Source organism: Pundamilia nyererei, unplaced genomic scaffold (genome assembly GCF_000239375.1).
Source record: "Pundamilia nyererei isolate P.nyererei 1_Seehausen unplaced genomic scaffold, PunNye1.0 scaffold00037, whole genome shotgun sequence".
NCBI classification, from domain to species: Eukaryota; Metazoa; Chordata; class Actinopteri; order Cichliformes; family Cichlidae; genus Pundamilia; species Pundamilia nyererei.
Window position 1 is genome coordinate 2,410,315 of NW_005187438.1, and position 13,339 is coordinate 2,423,653.

Consider the following 13,339-nt stretch of genomic DNA (forward strand, 5'->3'; position numbering starts at 1 on the left):
CAGAGGGCCCGGTGGCGCCAGTGTCCGGCAGCCTCGCCTCTGTCAGTGCGCCCCAGGGTGGCTGTGGCTACAATGTAGCTTGCCATCACCAGTGTGGGAATGGGTGGATGTGTAAAGCGCTTTGGGATCCTTAGGGACTAGTAAAGCGCTATACAAATACAGGCCATTTACATACATCGCAGTTTTGCTCATCTGTCCAAAGGACATTGTTCTAAATGTCTTGTGGTTTGTTCAGAAGACACCTGACAAATCTAAGCTGTGTTGTCATATTCTTTTTTCTTCAGAGAGAGACTTTCTTCTGGCAAACCTTCCAAACACTTAGCACTTGGGTTTCTTGCAGTTTCTCTGAGCATTGCATAGCATTTTGTAATTTGCTATGCTTGGAAAGATTGAGTTAACACACTCCTGAATGCTCACACTTGCTGATGATCAAGTGCATATATGCTCATAATTCCTATAGAAGCAATACGAGTCTACGTCTCCTCAACTACTATGCTACCATTGTATTGTATTTGAGCAGCAAGAAAATCGTTTGCCTTACCCTCATATAACCAATCACTGAGCCCATTGAAGATGACACCTTCTTTACCGGTAGATACCAGACGAATAGAACGGCTCTCCACCTTAGACCGATAGTAGATGTTGTTTTCAAAAATGAAGATCTAGAAGAGTCAGAAATAAAAGAAACGCAGTCAAAAATTTGAATGGAAAAATTGACAAAACATCTAGAGAAGCACATGTCCTCAAGATCCTTGAGCTCAGATACTGATGTTTCAATGAAACTGACTACCAGCTTTCCTATAAATTTAAATGTTGTAAAAGTGAATGAGGTCTTATCATAACAGCACAAAACAGAAAATCTGAGGACTGTGTTGTATTTAAACTGAAGAACAAGATCAACCGTATATCAACTGTAGGGTCAGAAACACACTCATTTTACACACAAGACACCACTGCACACATTTGCAAAAGCCCCTTTTGATTAGAGAGAAACCGGCATTCCCAAAACTAAAAAGACAAGAAAATAAGTCTTTTCAATTTCTGATAAGACAGCAAACCTTGGGACCAGATTTTGACTTTGACGCTCTCCTCCACAGGCCTGCGGGGCTTTCAAGATAACTGAAGGTCAACTCTTTCATTACAGAGAATAATAGATCATCAGCACCCACAACGAACGTGGTAAGGCGGGGCTGCTCTTGGGGCTGGAATTTTAAAATGTTACAGCCTTAATGCCATGCTGAAATCAATCTCAGGGTATTACAGAAAAGGGCTCGCTCGGTATCTCAAGGATTTGGAATCTCTTGGCCTCAAGCAGGTATCATGGTATCAGTTTGTGAATGATTCTCCAACAAATATTCCCTCTGAGCTGTATGAATGATGAAACCAGTCAGGGAGCTGGAAATTGCTGCTTGCTGATTAAATACTTCTTACAACAGTGCAAAAAGGGTCAAATACTACACAGAAAAATCTCCTGTGGAAATCTACGTCAGCTGTGTTTAAATAACATGACAGTAAAGAAAAAAAAAAGCTAGCTTCTCAAGTTTCTCAAGCAAACAGACCCTCTTTAAAAGTAATACAATGTGTGTCACAATTACTTTCTCCTGAGGAGACGTAAGCCGTGGGCCCGTGTGCTTTGGTGTCACACTGGTACAGATGGAGTCCCTGTTTAGAAGCTAATCTAGGCCACAGCACAGAGAGAAGACCTGGCCCCGTTCTCTGAAGGAAGGTAAAATTCTACCATTGATGGCAGTCAGTGAGAGTATTTGGAGCAGTCTCTAGATACGTTGGTCTGGTTGGACCAGTGACACCAGCAGAGTAGGGCAGGTTAGGTCTTAAACATATTTAGTCAAGTTAATCTAATTGGTAATTAACGTTATCATACTAAAATTTCTAAACTAAAATGGGGCACGTTACTACATGTTATGCTTGTTTAACACGAGCAAGAACGTGGTATTGTGAGCTTTTAATCATTCTGAGGCCAAGTGTGTAATTGCATAGAGCTGGATGAGAAAAATGTAGCGTAGGTTCCAGGGTTTTTAACTTTTCACTCTTAGTAAGGATTTCCCTCGTAATTCTCCAAGGAGGCAGGAGGACTCTTAATACTTAATAAGCCTTGAATTATTTGTCACACACATTGTACTTCTGTATGTAGTGTGACTTGAATGAAAACTGTATTACAGTTTCCCTTTCTCGGTCTCACTGTCATATGCAAACACAAAGTCTTTCTAATGGCTCAGTTACACTGCAGTAAAACCTGCCAACCTTCTTGTGGTTGCTCAGCATTTTTATTGGTGTTTTTTGGTTTTGTTGCATTTACTTTAGCAACTGATTGCATACAGTTGCGGCAACAAGCTAGTCGCAGACAGATTGATCGTGCAACACACCTCAACCTGGTCACGCACTCAGGTCTCCTGGTAGTAAGCAACCTGACTTCAGTCATTCTCTGATAAGAGAAGGTTTATGGAGTAGGGAACTTGACTCAGCTGGCTAAATGAAGTTCTGGCTGGACTCAGGACAGAAGTATTTAACATGAAGTTCCATTTAATTTGTGTAGATGGCAACAGATTTCCAGTTGTTGCCAATTTATCACAGTTAATCACCTGATTATCACAAACAGTTTACATGCAATTGCCGACTTGACACCATTCAATATCAAATTGATTCTGTCTTATTACCATTTTATTACCATCTTAATGCACCAATGTTGCTTTGGAGACAGCAGCTATGATTGCAGACCTGGTCCCTCATCTTTGATGCAGCCATTTCAAACGCAACAACATTGGAACTTCACTGCACTATGATCACAATTATGTTCATGCCACCGTTGTCAATCAGTTTTCCGTAATGCGACTGTAGCGTATTGTCAAGGTCAAAGTCAAATGTGTTTATAAAGCACATTTAAAAACACAGAGTTGAGCATAGTGCTGTATAATAAAAATATACAGCTCACAGAAAATCAACACTAAAATGCAGAAATGCTGTGGACAGCGTACATCAAAATATGACAATATAAAATAAATACAAAACAAAACAAAATAAAATAAAATAAAACAAGAATGTCACACCGGGGCCAAATAGCAAGGAGAATGTATGAGTTTAAATGTGTGTGCAGATATGTAGATTATTCCATAGATCCGGTGCTGTTGCTGCAAAGCTTGATCGCGTCTCTTTTTTAATTATGTTTTTGGCTTGTGTAAGAGCAGCTGTTTACAGGTGTGAATGTGAAGGAGCTCAGACAGATAGAAACGAGCTAATGTAACACACCCAAATCTGCGTGAATATTTGTGGACCACATGTTAAAGAGTATAAAAGCAAACTCCTCGACCTGCTTTTGTTGCAGAGAAAACACAACGACCCTTATTTATCCACTTACACTGACTTTTTAGCCTAACAAATTGCTAAACATGTGTCTGGACAGCTGTGTTTTTGCACGGGCATGTATGTGAGCAGTTTCTATGGGAACGTAAAGGAGATTTAATCATGTGCATAAGGGATTTGGGAAAAGGATAACAGGTGTGTTGATTTACGTATATTAGGAGTGCAGATATCACAACACATGCCTTGGCTCGAAGTCTGTGCCAGCTTGTTTCAGTTGATGGACGTCTCTCGCAACCGCAACCTCCTTGACAAGAGGGCACCTGAACCTTCAGGAATACCAGCTGCTCAGTTTCATGCTAACAAAACTCAGCAGCTGAAAGTAATACAGCTTCATGACTAATGGTGGGAAACTTGAGGCTATATCAATCTAGCAAGAGCGTTAATTAATCCAGTGACGAGATAACAGGTAATTAATAGCATTGTGCTGCAGGATGTAATCACACAGTCTGACTGCCCTGCAAACCAACACACTGAATTTCATTAATACCCTGACAAGTCTGATTGTGTGATGAAGGAAGGTGTATGTGTGTGGGGGGATGCTTCATCGCAGAACAGTTGCAAAGGACCATTGCTTCTTGTGATTCAAACAGCAGTGTTTAATTTCAAATGTGTTTACTGGGAAATATCAGCGACTCATCGGGATGATTCAAACCCTGAGGGACAAAACTGTTTGTTTTCAAGGATTATAACTTACACCATATCAACAACTGGAGGAAAATGGGGCATTTGAAAGATAAAGATTAGCTGTGCCCCAATTCTAGGACCATGCTCGTGGAGCAGTAATTGTCATACCTCACCAATGAGACCAAACCAATTCAGAATACAGGCCTTACTTGGACCAAATTTAAGGGTAATAAAGGTCATGACACCTTAATTATGGTGTAATAAGGTTTCATCAATTACTGCACTACTAATGCACTACTATTCATCCATAGTTCATCTCATGGTGTGATAGTGCAGCACAGATAGAGAGCATTTCTCTTCATCTGCAGGTCTTCTGTTGTATCCTTTGTAGCAGACTCAACCTTCCTAACTTTGACAAATACAGCTGGTGTAAAGAAATATAACGGCCTCCTGACTAATGGTAAAAAAAACAAGCTCAAAAATGAGAATTACCAACATAAAACAGCACCTAAAAGTTTTCATTTCTCCAGTGCAGCCCTCAAGCCTGTGCTGGCACCTAAACTGGCACTCAGTCATCAAACTTTGAGAACTCCCTGCGCTAGAGGCTAATACAAGCCACACCAAATACTATTTTCATTTCCGTGGCAGCTCTCTGCTATTGTGTTTGGTTTGTTGATTTGTCTTCTGGGCACAGAAATGCTGCGCTTATTTAACGCTGTTTCCACAGAGTTTAATTTTGACCACGCACACTACAATGCAAATCCAGCATTTTTAACATTCAAACCTTGTTTGGGGTAGGGCTGTGCAATATGAACAAAATCTCATATCCCGATATAAAACATCCATCGTCCCGATAACGATATAAATCACAAAAATGTAACATTTTCTGTAAAGTCTCTGAATCTTGGGTAGGTGAAGTGTTTCCAGCTGGGCGTCGTGTACCTGGAGTCCAGTGTTTTAACCGATGCATGAAACGACACATTTTTAGACATAGGTTGTAACGGCCACCGTTTTCTTTGTGAGCATTTATTACACAGCGTGCCACTCTGCATTCGCTAATTTATCTAAGCTAATATTTGCCATATGCTTGTTATTTAAAAAATAATGATCTGCCAGTGTTGGGTTTGCAGCTCGCTGCGCTCAGGTGGCCACAACAATTGATTAAAGCAGGTTTAAAACAAGGGCACAAAAAGAAGCCAGAATTCCACTTACTCACTGTAACTCCTCCCATTGGGTTGTGAAATATATAGGTCCCTCTGGCTGAAGCACCTTCAAATATAATTAATTCTATCACCTATTAAAATTAAAAACAGGCAGCGAAGGACACAGGTTGTGAAAACTTAACTTATATTTCCGTCTGTGTGCTGCAAAGTTGGGTTTTCTGCACTTTTTTTACACCAAGGGCAAGTTTCTAAACCTCTCAGATGGACCTTTCCAGATTTTTTTTATTTATGTTTAGTTTTTTGCCTTTTTTTTACTGAAACTGAATGAAAAATTAATTAGTTTGAAAGCAGATATGAAAGAGGGGATTCATGCAGCTCGTACCAGTTGCTGATCCTTGGGTCCCCAGCCTGCATACTGAAGCTGAGCGTTTCGCACCTCTGGAGGGTTCAGGTTCCACGTTTCCCTGGGGCGCACAGACAGGTGAAAAAACCCCCACTATCAGACAAACGTGAAGGCACATAAACACAATGACTGTCTGCTCCCAGTGATCCGGCGGCAGAGGAACACGTGTACAACATCTGAGAACAAAGCTTTAAGTGTATCCATAAATACCCCCACTCTATAACAGTGTCACCTCTCCTTATTGGGAAAAGTGCTGCGCAGTGCAGGCTGCAGAATTAGAGGTGCCACTGCCTCTGTGTCTTTGTCTGGAGCGCAGAATGAATGAGGACACCAGCGCAGGTGTTTTTTGACACGGCACCACTGGGTGGCAGCATTTAAATAGGTTTAAGCAGGAGAGCTGCTGACAGTGCTGTCATACTGTGACCTGGTGTGGAAGTAATTCAAAAGGGAAATAAGTAAGGTGGATAGTCACAGCACAAAAACGCCTCTAATATGACTTGGCAGGGGAGGCTTTTTAGCTAGACTGGCAGTAGTTTTGCTCTTTTCTGTCACTGAATGGCAACAAGGTTCTAGGTTTGAACCTGCTCAGTGTACCTGCGTGGGTTTGATCACAGTTACATTCATCAGCTGGTAAACTGATGCTTCCAAACTGGATTTCCTGTGTGTCTTGTTTTCACATCGCATTCTTCTAATGGTCTTCAATTACAGGTGGATATGACAAAATAATCAAATACAGTGAACAGCCGCCTATTCGCGGTTCAGTATTCACGGATTTTACTGTGGAACGTAACTTCAAATTATTTGCGGAAAATTTGCCTATATGCTGATTTTTTTCATAGAGCACATCTAAAATATTTGCTTTTTTCATTAAAATTAAAATATGCAGTTATAGCGTTTTCAGTGAAGTGGTCCCTAACCCTCGCGAATACCAGGGAGCGAATGTACCCTGAATTTTTGTACACATTTGTGCCACAATGAGCGTCAGTTCCTGGACACACAGAGGGTATAGTGCTAACTATGCCCAGCCAAGAAACAACTATCCACTGGACCTGCAAAGATACAACACTGGTAGCAAGAAACAGGAACCCAAAAACTTAGGGCATGCCAACCGCATCCAAACTGCCGACGTTTCATTTTTAATGGGTAAAAAAAGCAGTGATGAGCAGGTTTGTAGCTCTGTAACCTTGAATTCTGCGTGCACCTGTTTCTCCAGCAGAATCACTGTGAAAATTGCTGTGAAGTGCACTTTGGGATGGTTTTCACCAACTTTGCTGTCGGCTTTGAATTAATACTTAAACAGCAGCAGAAAGATCTTGTGCGTGGTCTCATTAGGATAGAGATTTGTGTCAGTCTGTGAAACTGTAGCCTGAGGTTTATACTGTTAACTGGTAATTACGTGACAATGCATCAGAGGCCATGTTGCAGAATAATGCAAAAGAAATGTAAAGAGTGGTACAAGAAGATACTTTCTTTTGGCAGCGACTAAGTAACATGATGAAATATGTTTTAGAACAGCAAACAGTACGATTGTGATCCTACCTAAGTAAATGTTAAGAAATAAGGTTTAATTGGTTTTCCTCTGTCACGTTTCTAGTTATAATAAAAAGCAGAGAACACACAGAAACATGAACACGGCAGGTTTTTCATTGTTACGTGCTCCTTTCTTTAGCTGTTTTTAACAGCTTAACGTTGAAGGACGAGAGATCTTCAAGAGCTCTTGACATTGCAGAAAAAGGCTCATTTTCAAAACAAGGCAGTGCTATTACTGTAACTTTCTTCTGTGAACTGTAGTTCATTTTGACAGGTGTGTGCTGAATCTAATCCTTGCTCTGGTAATTTACCTTCTGTTTTTGAGCGCTTCTTAATTCGAGGTCTGTCGTCAAAGGGCTAACTCAGGACAGGGCGAATGAGGATAAACATCTGCCTATGTTGTGGCTACGGCTGACTACAGCTGCGATTTGAGGCTGCGGATTATCTGATAGCACCGTTTCGCTTCGCAGACTGCACAAGTGCAGGTTTGGAAGTAAACAGTGTGGTTGATGTCAGAGGTGCTTTGTGGGAGGTAGTTGGCAAAACAGGTGTAAATGAGTTTCTTTCACATTTTCACAGGCAGAAAGGTCAGGTGAGATAATATGAGAAAAACAATTTTAATGGAGTGACTCAGCCCTGATGTGTACTTACGGTGTTTCCAGACTGCAGATGATGTAGAAGGCCGTGTAGGAATACTGGTACACCTGGAATGAGATGTAGGATATTTAACCTTGACATTTTAATTCTTGCCAATTCTTTGTTCTCATAGCAGAATCAATTAAGACATCATAATTGCCCTGTTTACTTATATTAGGTACAACAGTATCTTCTTTGAAAGTAAAGAAAACAAAAACTGCATTAGGACCGATGATAATTAATCCTTTGAACTTCAAAATGAAAAGAATCCTTGTTAAGCAGGTAATTTTGAGGAAATACTGTGAAGTGCTGCCATAAAATCTCAAGTTTCCTTCTAAATTAAAAAAGAAGAAGAAGAAAAAGAAGAATGGCCTCATCCCAAAGCCACAATGCTCCATATCAATATGACAGTATTTTATTCATATCAGTACCAAAGGCTGACAGTAACCCACCATCCCCTGGAAATTCAAGGGTTTAATGTCTTATCTTGCTGCAGTGATGTTGTGTACTCAACACTGGGTCAATACACTGTGACACCTCAGTAAGGCTGCAATTCAGTCACACATTTCTGGCCGCATCCAGCGGCATCTCTGATACTCGGTGCAGTTTGAGGAGGGGGAAAAAAAACAGACAAAGGATTCTTCAGACTGCTGTGAAGTCAGAATAGTCAATATGGAGCCCAATTTACCATTCTGTTGTTGCAATAGACTTATTTCTCTACGTGCGTGCTGTCCAGAGGTGCACATGTGTGACATTGTGCACCTCTGGGCCACTTCCAGCACTGTTGCTATTTTTAGATTGCTGGCTGGAAGTCCCATTCTGACCACTCGCGCTCAGAGTTTGGGATTTCACCATGGAGCTCAAATTTGCCCAGAGCGAGAACATTAACTTCTGTGTCGAATTGGCCTGACTTTCATGTCGAAGATCATTGCTGGTAATGAGAGCTGTGTACCAAGACACCAAGCAGGAGTTTCAAGTCAAAAAGTCCTCACTGTCCAAAGCCTGAAGGCAGTGCATGAGATCAGGAGTGGAACCAGGAGCAAGGTTGTTACTTGAATTTGTCCCCCAAGGTCTGACTGTCAGTGTAAAGTGCTACTGTAAAGCCCCGAGGCACTAGAGGGTGGACATTTGGTCCAAACGACCTGACCTGTGACTTCCAGGGAGTAATCAAAAAATAGCAGCTGCACTAGAAATGGTGAAAAGGACCACAACGACATAACCCTGAAGGATAGATCGACCTAATTTAAACCAGCTGATTTTGGATTTAATCGGCAGATCAAACCACACTTATGTCGACCAGATTAACGACGGCTATGGTGTGTCTTTGAAATCCTAACCTTTTAAATGACAGTTTTTGTTACAGTAGGCACTCAACAGTCAGACATTATGTATCCAGGAACATCACCCAGTAGAGACACATCTTCAGGAAGAGCGTTTGTCCATGTTTTATAATACAAGTGGGGTATTTAATAAAAACATGAACCATACCGCATCTCATAGTGCATGAATGTGTGCCGACTGTGCTACGATGAGCATATAGCAGGAATGACTGTCATCTATCAAGGTGATGGCGGTCTAGTTGAATAATAAATGCAAAGACGTACATTCCACCACACTCGAGTGTGCTGTAATATCTTCAATTCATCTCAGGCAATAACACAAGGTTATACAGTGTTTCTGCCAGCATCCTCCATAAACTAACAACAGGAACCAGTTCTCTCTACAGTGACTAAGTGGTGACGCAGTAGTAAACAGGCAACTATCATCTAACTAAATAGATCAATATATTTGATCCACCTGTATCAGGAGCTAAAATGCTTTGATGCATATGATGGTGCTGCTGTTGATCTCATCTCCCTGTCCGCGAGGCCGTGTAGCACCAAGGGGTTTGTTTGTGCCTCCCTCAGTACAGTTCTGCTTGGCTTAGCTAGCCCCCGCCACCCTCGCTGACAGGCAGCGACGTGCGACAGGCCTTCACACCCCGCCATGATTACTTTCTCCTCCCTCCACCCCCCCCACTGCCTATGCTTCATTGCAGGCCTACACCCCACCCCTCAGCAGCGGTGGCTGACATATTTGGCTGTCAGGTTGCTAATTCAAAAAACAAGCAAACAAATGAGATGCTCACCGGTGCAACATTGTAGGCCAGCAGCACATGCTTCAGGTCAGGAGAGACCTCATACTTGCTGGCTTTGTACATTTCCTGGGAATCAAAAGAAGGATGTTAGAAGAAGAAAAAAAATGCATACAATAAAAAGAAGAGACCTCCGATCACGCATGGCAGTTTTTCATTAAACTGGTCCTTAACTGACTGCGTTTGACAGATTGCTTGGTTCCTAAAGCAAATGGGAGCTGCATTAGTCTTTGCACTAGGGCTTGGTGATTTGATGGCAGACATAATGTTGCGTGTTGTCACCCAAGCTGCTGTGACACTGATGCTACATCTCCATTTTGACATTTCACCAAGTGTTAAATATGCAGCTCACATTTCACTCTGAAAATGGATCATTTGTGGGGAAAAAACACACAAAAAAGCTTTAGGTTCTTTGATTTGTTGACACTATTGGAAATGTTTGAATCGAACTCATAGGCAATCATGCTCAGCCCTTCAGTGCTTTGACTGTAAGACGAAAAGACTTACAAATTTCTTGTTATGCACTAAGATGGTTTGCTCGTTGGTGTCGACGTTGAACTTGACAACGTCGCCGTCCTGATTGCGGTACAGCAGCTCATTACCTGGATGATGAGACAGAAGACAGGAAGAAAAAAGTTAGACATTGGTAAGAAATTAAGAAAATTGCAGACATATTGATAAAGCCAGAAACTATATTCTGTCACCAGTTCTGCAAATTAAAAGTGTGGGTTCAAAAAATATTTCCCTTCTAAAAATTAAGTAAAAGCAGACATGATAGTCAGCAGCCTTCATTTTTTTGTGTTAATGGAGTTGTTACCTGTCAGGGACACTGACAACATAATTAAACTTCAGAGGATGCTTCCACTTATTAGATTTTTAATATCAAAGGGATATTGAATTAGACTTGTTTGAGTTCCATCAGCAGCCAAAAAGAAATTCGTTTTTTGTAATCAACCAGTATAACAATTATTAACAGGTCACTTAATGGCATGAATGCTTAGTGGTGCAATCAAAAATAAAAGCAAAGCAAAGCAGAGCAAAGATGTGCAGCAAAAGCAGAGAGAGCAGGGCTGCCCAATTGTCTGTGTCATGACTGTGATCGCAATTCTGATGCCAACAATTTGTCAGACTGTGCCTTGTTATGTTTTTCTGCTATATGTGGCCAAATGAAGAGCTCCGTCCTCAATAATAAACTGTCTGGCATCAGGCCTTTGTTTCGCAATGTGATTGTTACAGGATTAAAATCCAGTGTGAATGTATGCATTTTATTGAAGAATGCAAGCTGCCTTATTTTTAGCTTCCACAAACCACCAACTACTTGCATTTTAACATTAGTTCATTTGAAACAAGACTTAAAATGTCTATTCGGTACAGTTTCAGTCATTACAGTGTGATAAAACATTCTTAGTGACAAGTACTAAAGAGCAGCTTTTATTTCTTTACCTCACCTTATTTACCGCTAAACTTTGGTCAGATTTAATTAACACAGCATCAGATTTTAATTCAAATATTGCTCAGTCCTGATTGGTGCTTTCCCCAGTGTAGACACGCCCACTGTATGTATTATAGTATGAATCAGAACTTTTTACTTTTTTAAAATATTTTTTAGACCTTTTTTATCTAGAATTTTCAAATGTATTATTGAAATAAGTTTACACTTAAAATTACATTTTTTTTCCATTTGAAGTGGCACAGATTATAAACAACAACAAAATAAACTATCACAGCTATGCAGATGACACACAAATATATATCACAATGTCACCAGGAGACCGAGGCCCTGTACAGGCTCTTGGTAAATGCATTGAGGAAATTAATGACTGGTTGTGCCACAATTTTCTCCAGCTAAACAAAAACAAAACTGAGGTAATAGTCTTTGGCGCCAAAGAAAAACGATTACAGGTCACCAGAGAACTTCAATCTATACACCTAAAAACCACAAACCAGGCGAGAAATTTGGGTGTAGTGATGGATGCAGACCTAAACTTAGAAAAACACATTAAGACAATAACAAAGTCAGCTTACTACCACCTCTAGAATATTTCAAGGATAAAAGATCTGATGTCTCAACAGGACCTGGAAAAACTAGTCCATGCATTCATCTTTAGTAGGCTTGATTACTGTAACAGCATCTTTACAGGTCTACCTAAAAAATCAGTCAGACAACTACAGCTCATTCAGAACTCTGCTGCTTGAGTCCTCACTAAGACCAAAAAAGTGGACCACATCAGTCCAGCTCTGAGGGCTTTACACTGGCTGCCTGTCTGTCAGAGGATAGACTCTGGGTAGGATAGCTCTGAATGGTTTAGGACCAAAATACATCAGTGACCTCCTGACCCAGTATGAACCTTCCAGATCCCTCAGGTCATCTGGATCTGGTCTTTTATCAGTTCCCAGAGTCAGAACCAGACACGGAGAAGCTGCATTCAGCTTTTATGCTCCTTATATCTGGAACAAACTCCCAGAAAGCCTCAGATCAGCTGAAACACTCAGTTTATTTAAATCCAGGTTGAAGACTCACCTGTTCTCAGCTGCATTTGAATAAAGCACCAAATCCGCACTTAAGCTTAAATTTCAAAACTTACATTTAACTACTGATTTTATCTACTGTTCTGATTTTATCTGTTTTGATTTTATATACTGTTTTGTTTGTTTGTTTGTTTGTTTGTTAATTAGTTAGTTAGTTTATTTGCTTGTTTTAATCAATTTTAAATCATGCTTTTTATTTTTCTAATGTTTCTAATGTTTCTAATGTCTCTGTAAAGCACTTTGAATCCCTTTGTTGTTGAATTGTGCTATACAAATAAACTTGCCTTGCCTTGCCTTACTATTTCTTCCATTCATGTAGCTACTAATCAATTTAACAGATATTCACCAATATTAAACTTTTTCTCCATTATGCATGCTTAACAATTCAACTTAATAATTCATAGTGTTAACAATTTCAGCTGCTAATTAATACTTCACCTTGATTTTTTTTTTAATTCTTAATTTTAGGCGGCCAGGGAAGGATACGTTTAATACAGCTACTGCCCCCTTTCACCTTCAGTCTATCTCCGCTCCCCTGTCTTATTGCTTTAGTGATCCATAGGCACATGAGCAACCACGCCATTTGGTGAGGTAATTAGAACCCAGAGATTGTTATGCAGAGTGCTTTCTATCTGCTAGCATATCTAATTGTCCATTAGAGGTGACAAAATTACCATCACAATGGCTTTAATTCAGAACGTGCTTGGGAGAGCGGTTTCAGACATTTTTAGAAAGGCATAGCCGAACGCCCCCTCAACAGCTTTTGTCTCCTTGTTAAAAACCATTGGCATACTAACAAGGGTAGAAATGGACTCCTTCATGGAAATCATGGTGATAAATAAAAAGATGCTGATTTTCCCTCCCCATCATGAGTCATTATTTTAGTTTGACTTTGTTTGACATCTTTTTAAAGGTCTACTTTTGTATATGAAATGCTAATTG

The 13,339-nt window shown here is 40.4% G+C and overlaps 1 protein-coding gene across 4 annotated transcripts in view; it reads right to left on the minus strand.

Annotated features, from left to right (window-relative positions):
- Window positions 1-13,339, minus strand: part of LOC102200745 (dipeptidyl aminopeptidase-like protein 6) — a 242,359-nt gene that overhangs the window by 28,611 nt on the left and 200,409 nt on the right. For all 4 annotated transcript variants that reach the window (XM_005730425.1, XM_005730426.1, XM_005730423.2 and 1 more), the window contains 5 exons: window positions 10,376-10,470; window positions 9,863-9,937; window positions 7,750-7,802; window positions 5,548-5,629; window positions 542-662 (listed from right to left, as the gene is read on the minus strand). In XM_005730425.1, coding sequence (XP_005730482.1) covers window positions 542-662; window positions 5,548-5,629; window positions 7,750-7,802; window positions 9,863-9,937; window positions 10,376-10,470 — 426 coding nt within the window. The remainder of the gene's footprint in view (window positions 1-541; window positions 663-5,547; window positions 5,630-7,749; window positions 7,803-9,862; window positions 9,938-10,375; window positions 10,471-13,339) is intronic.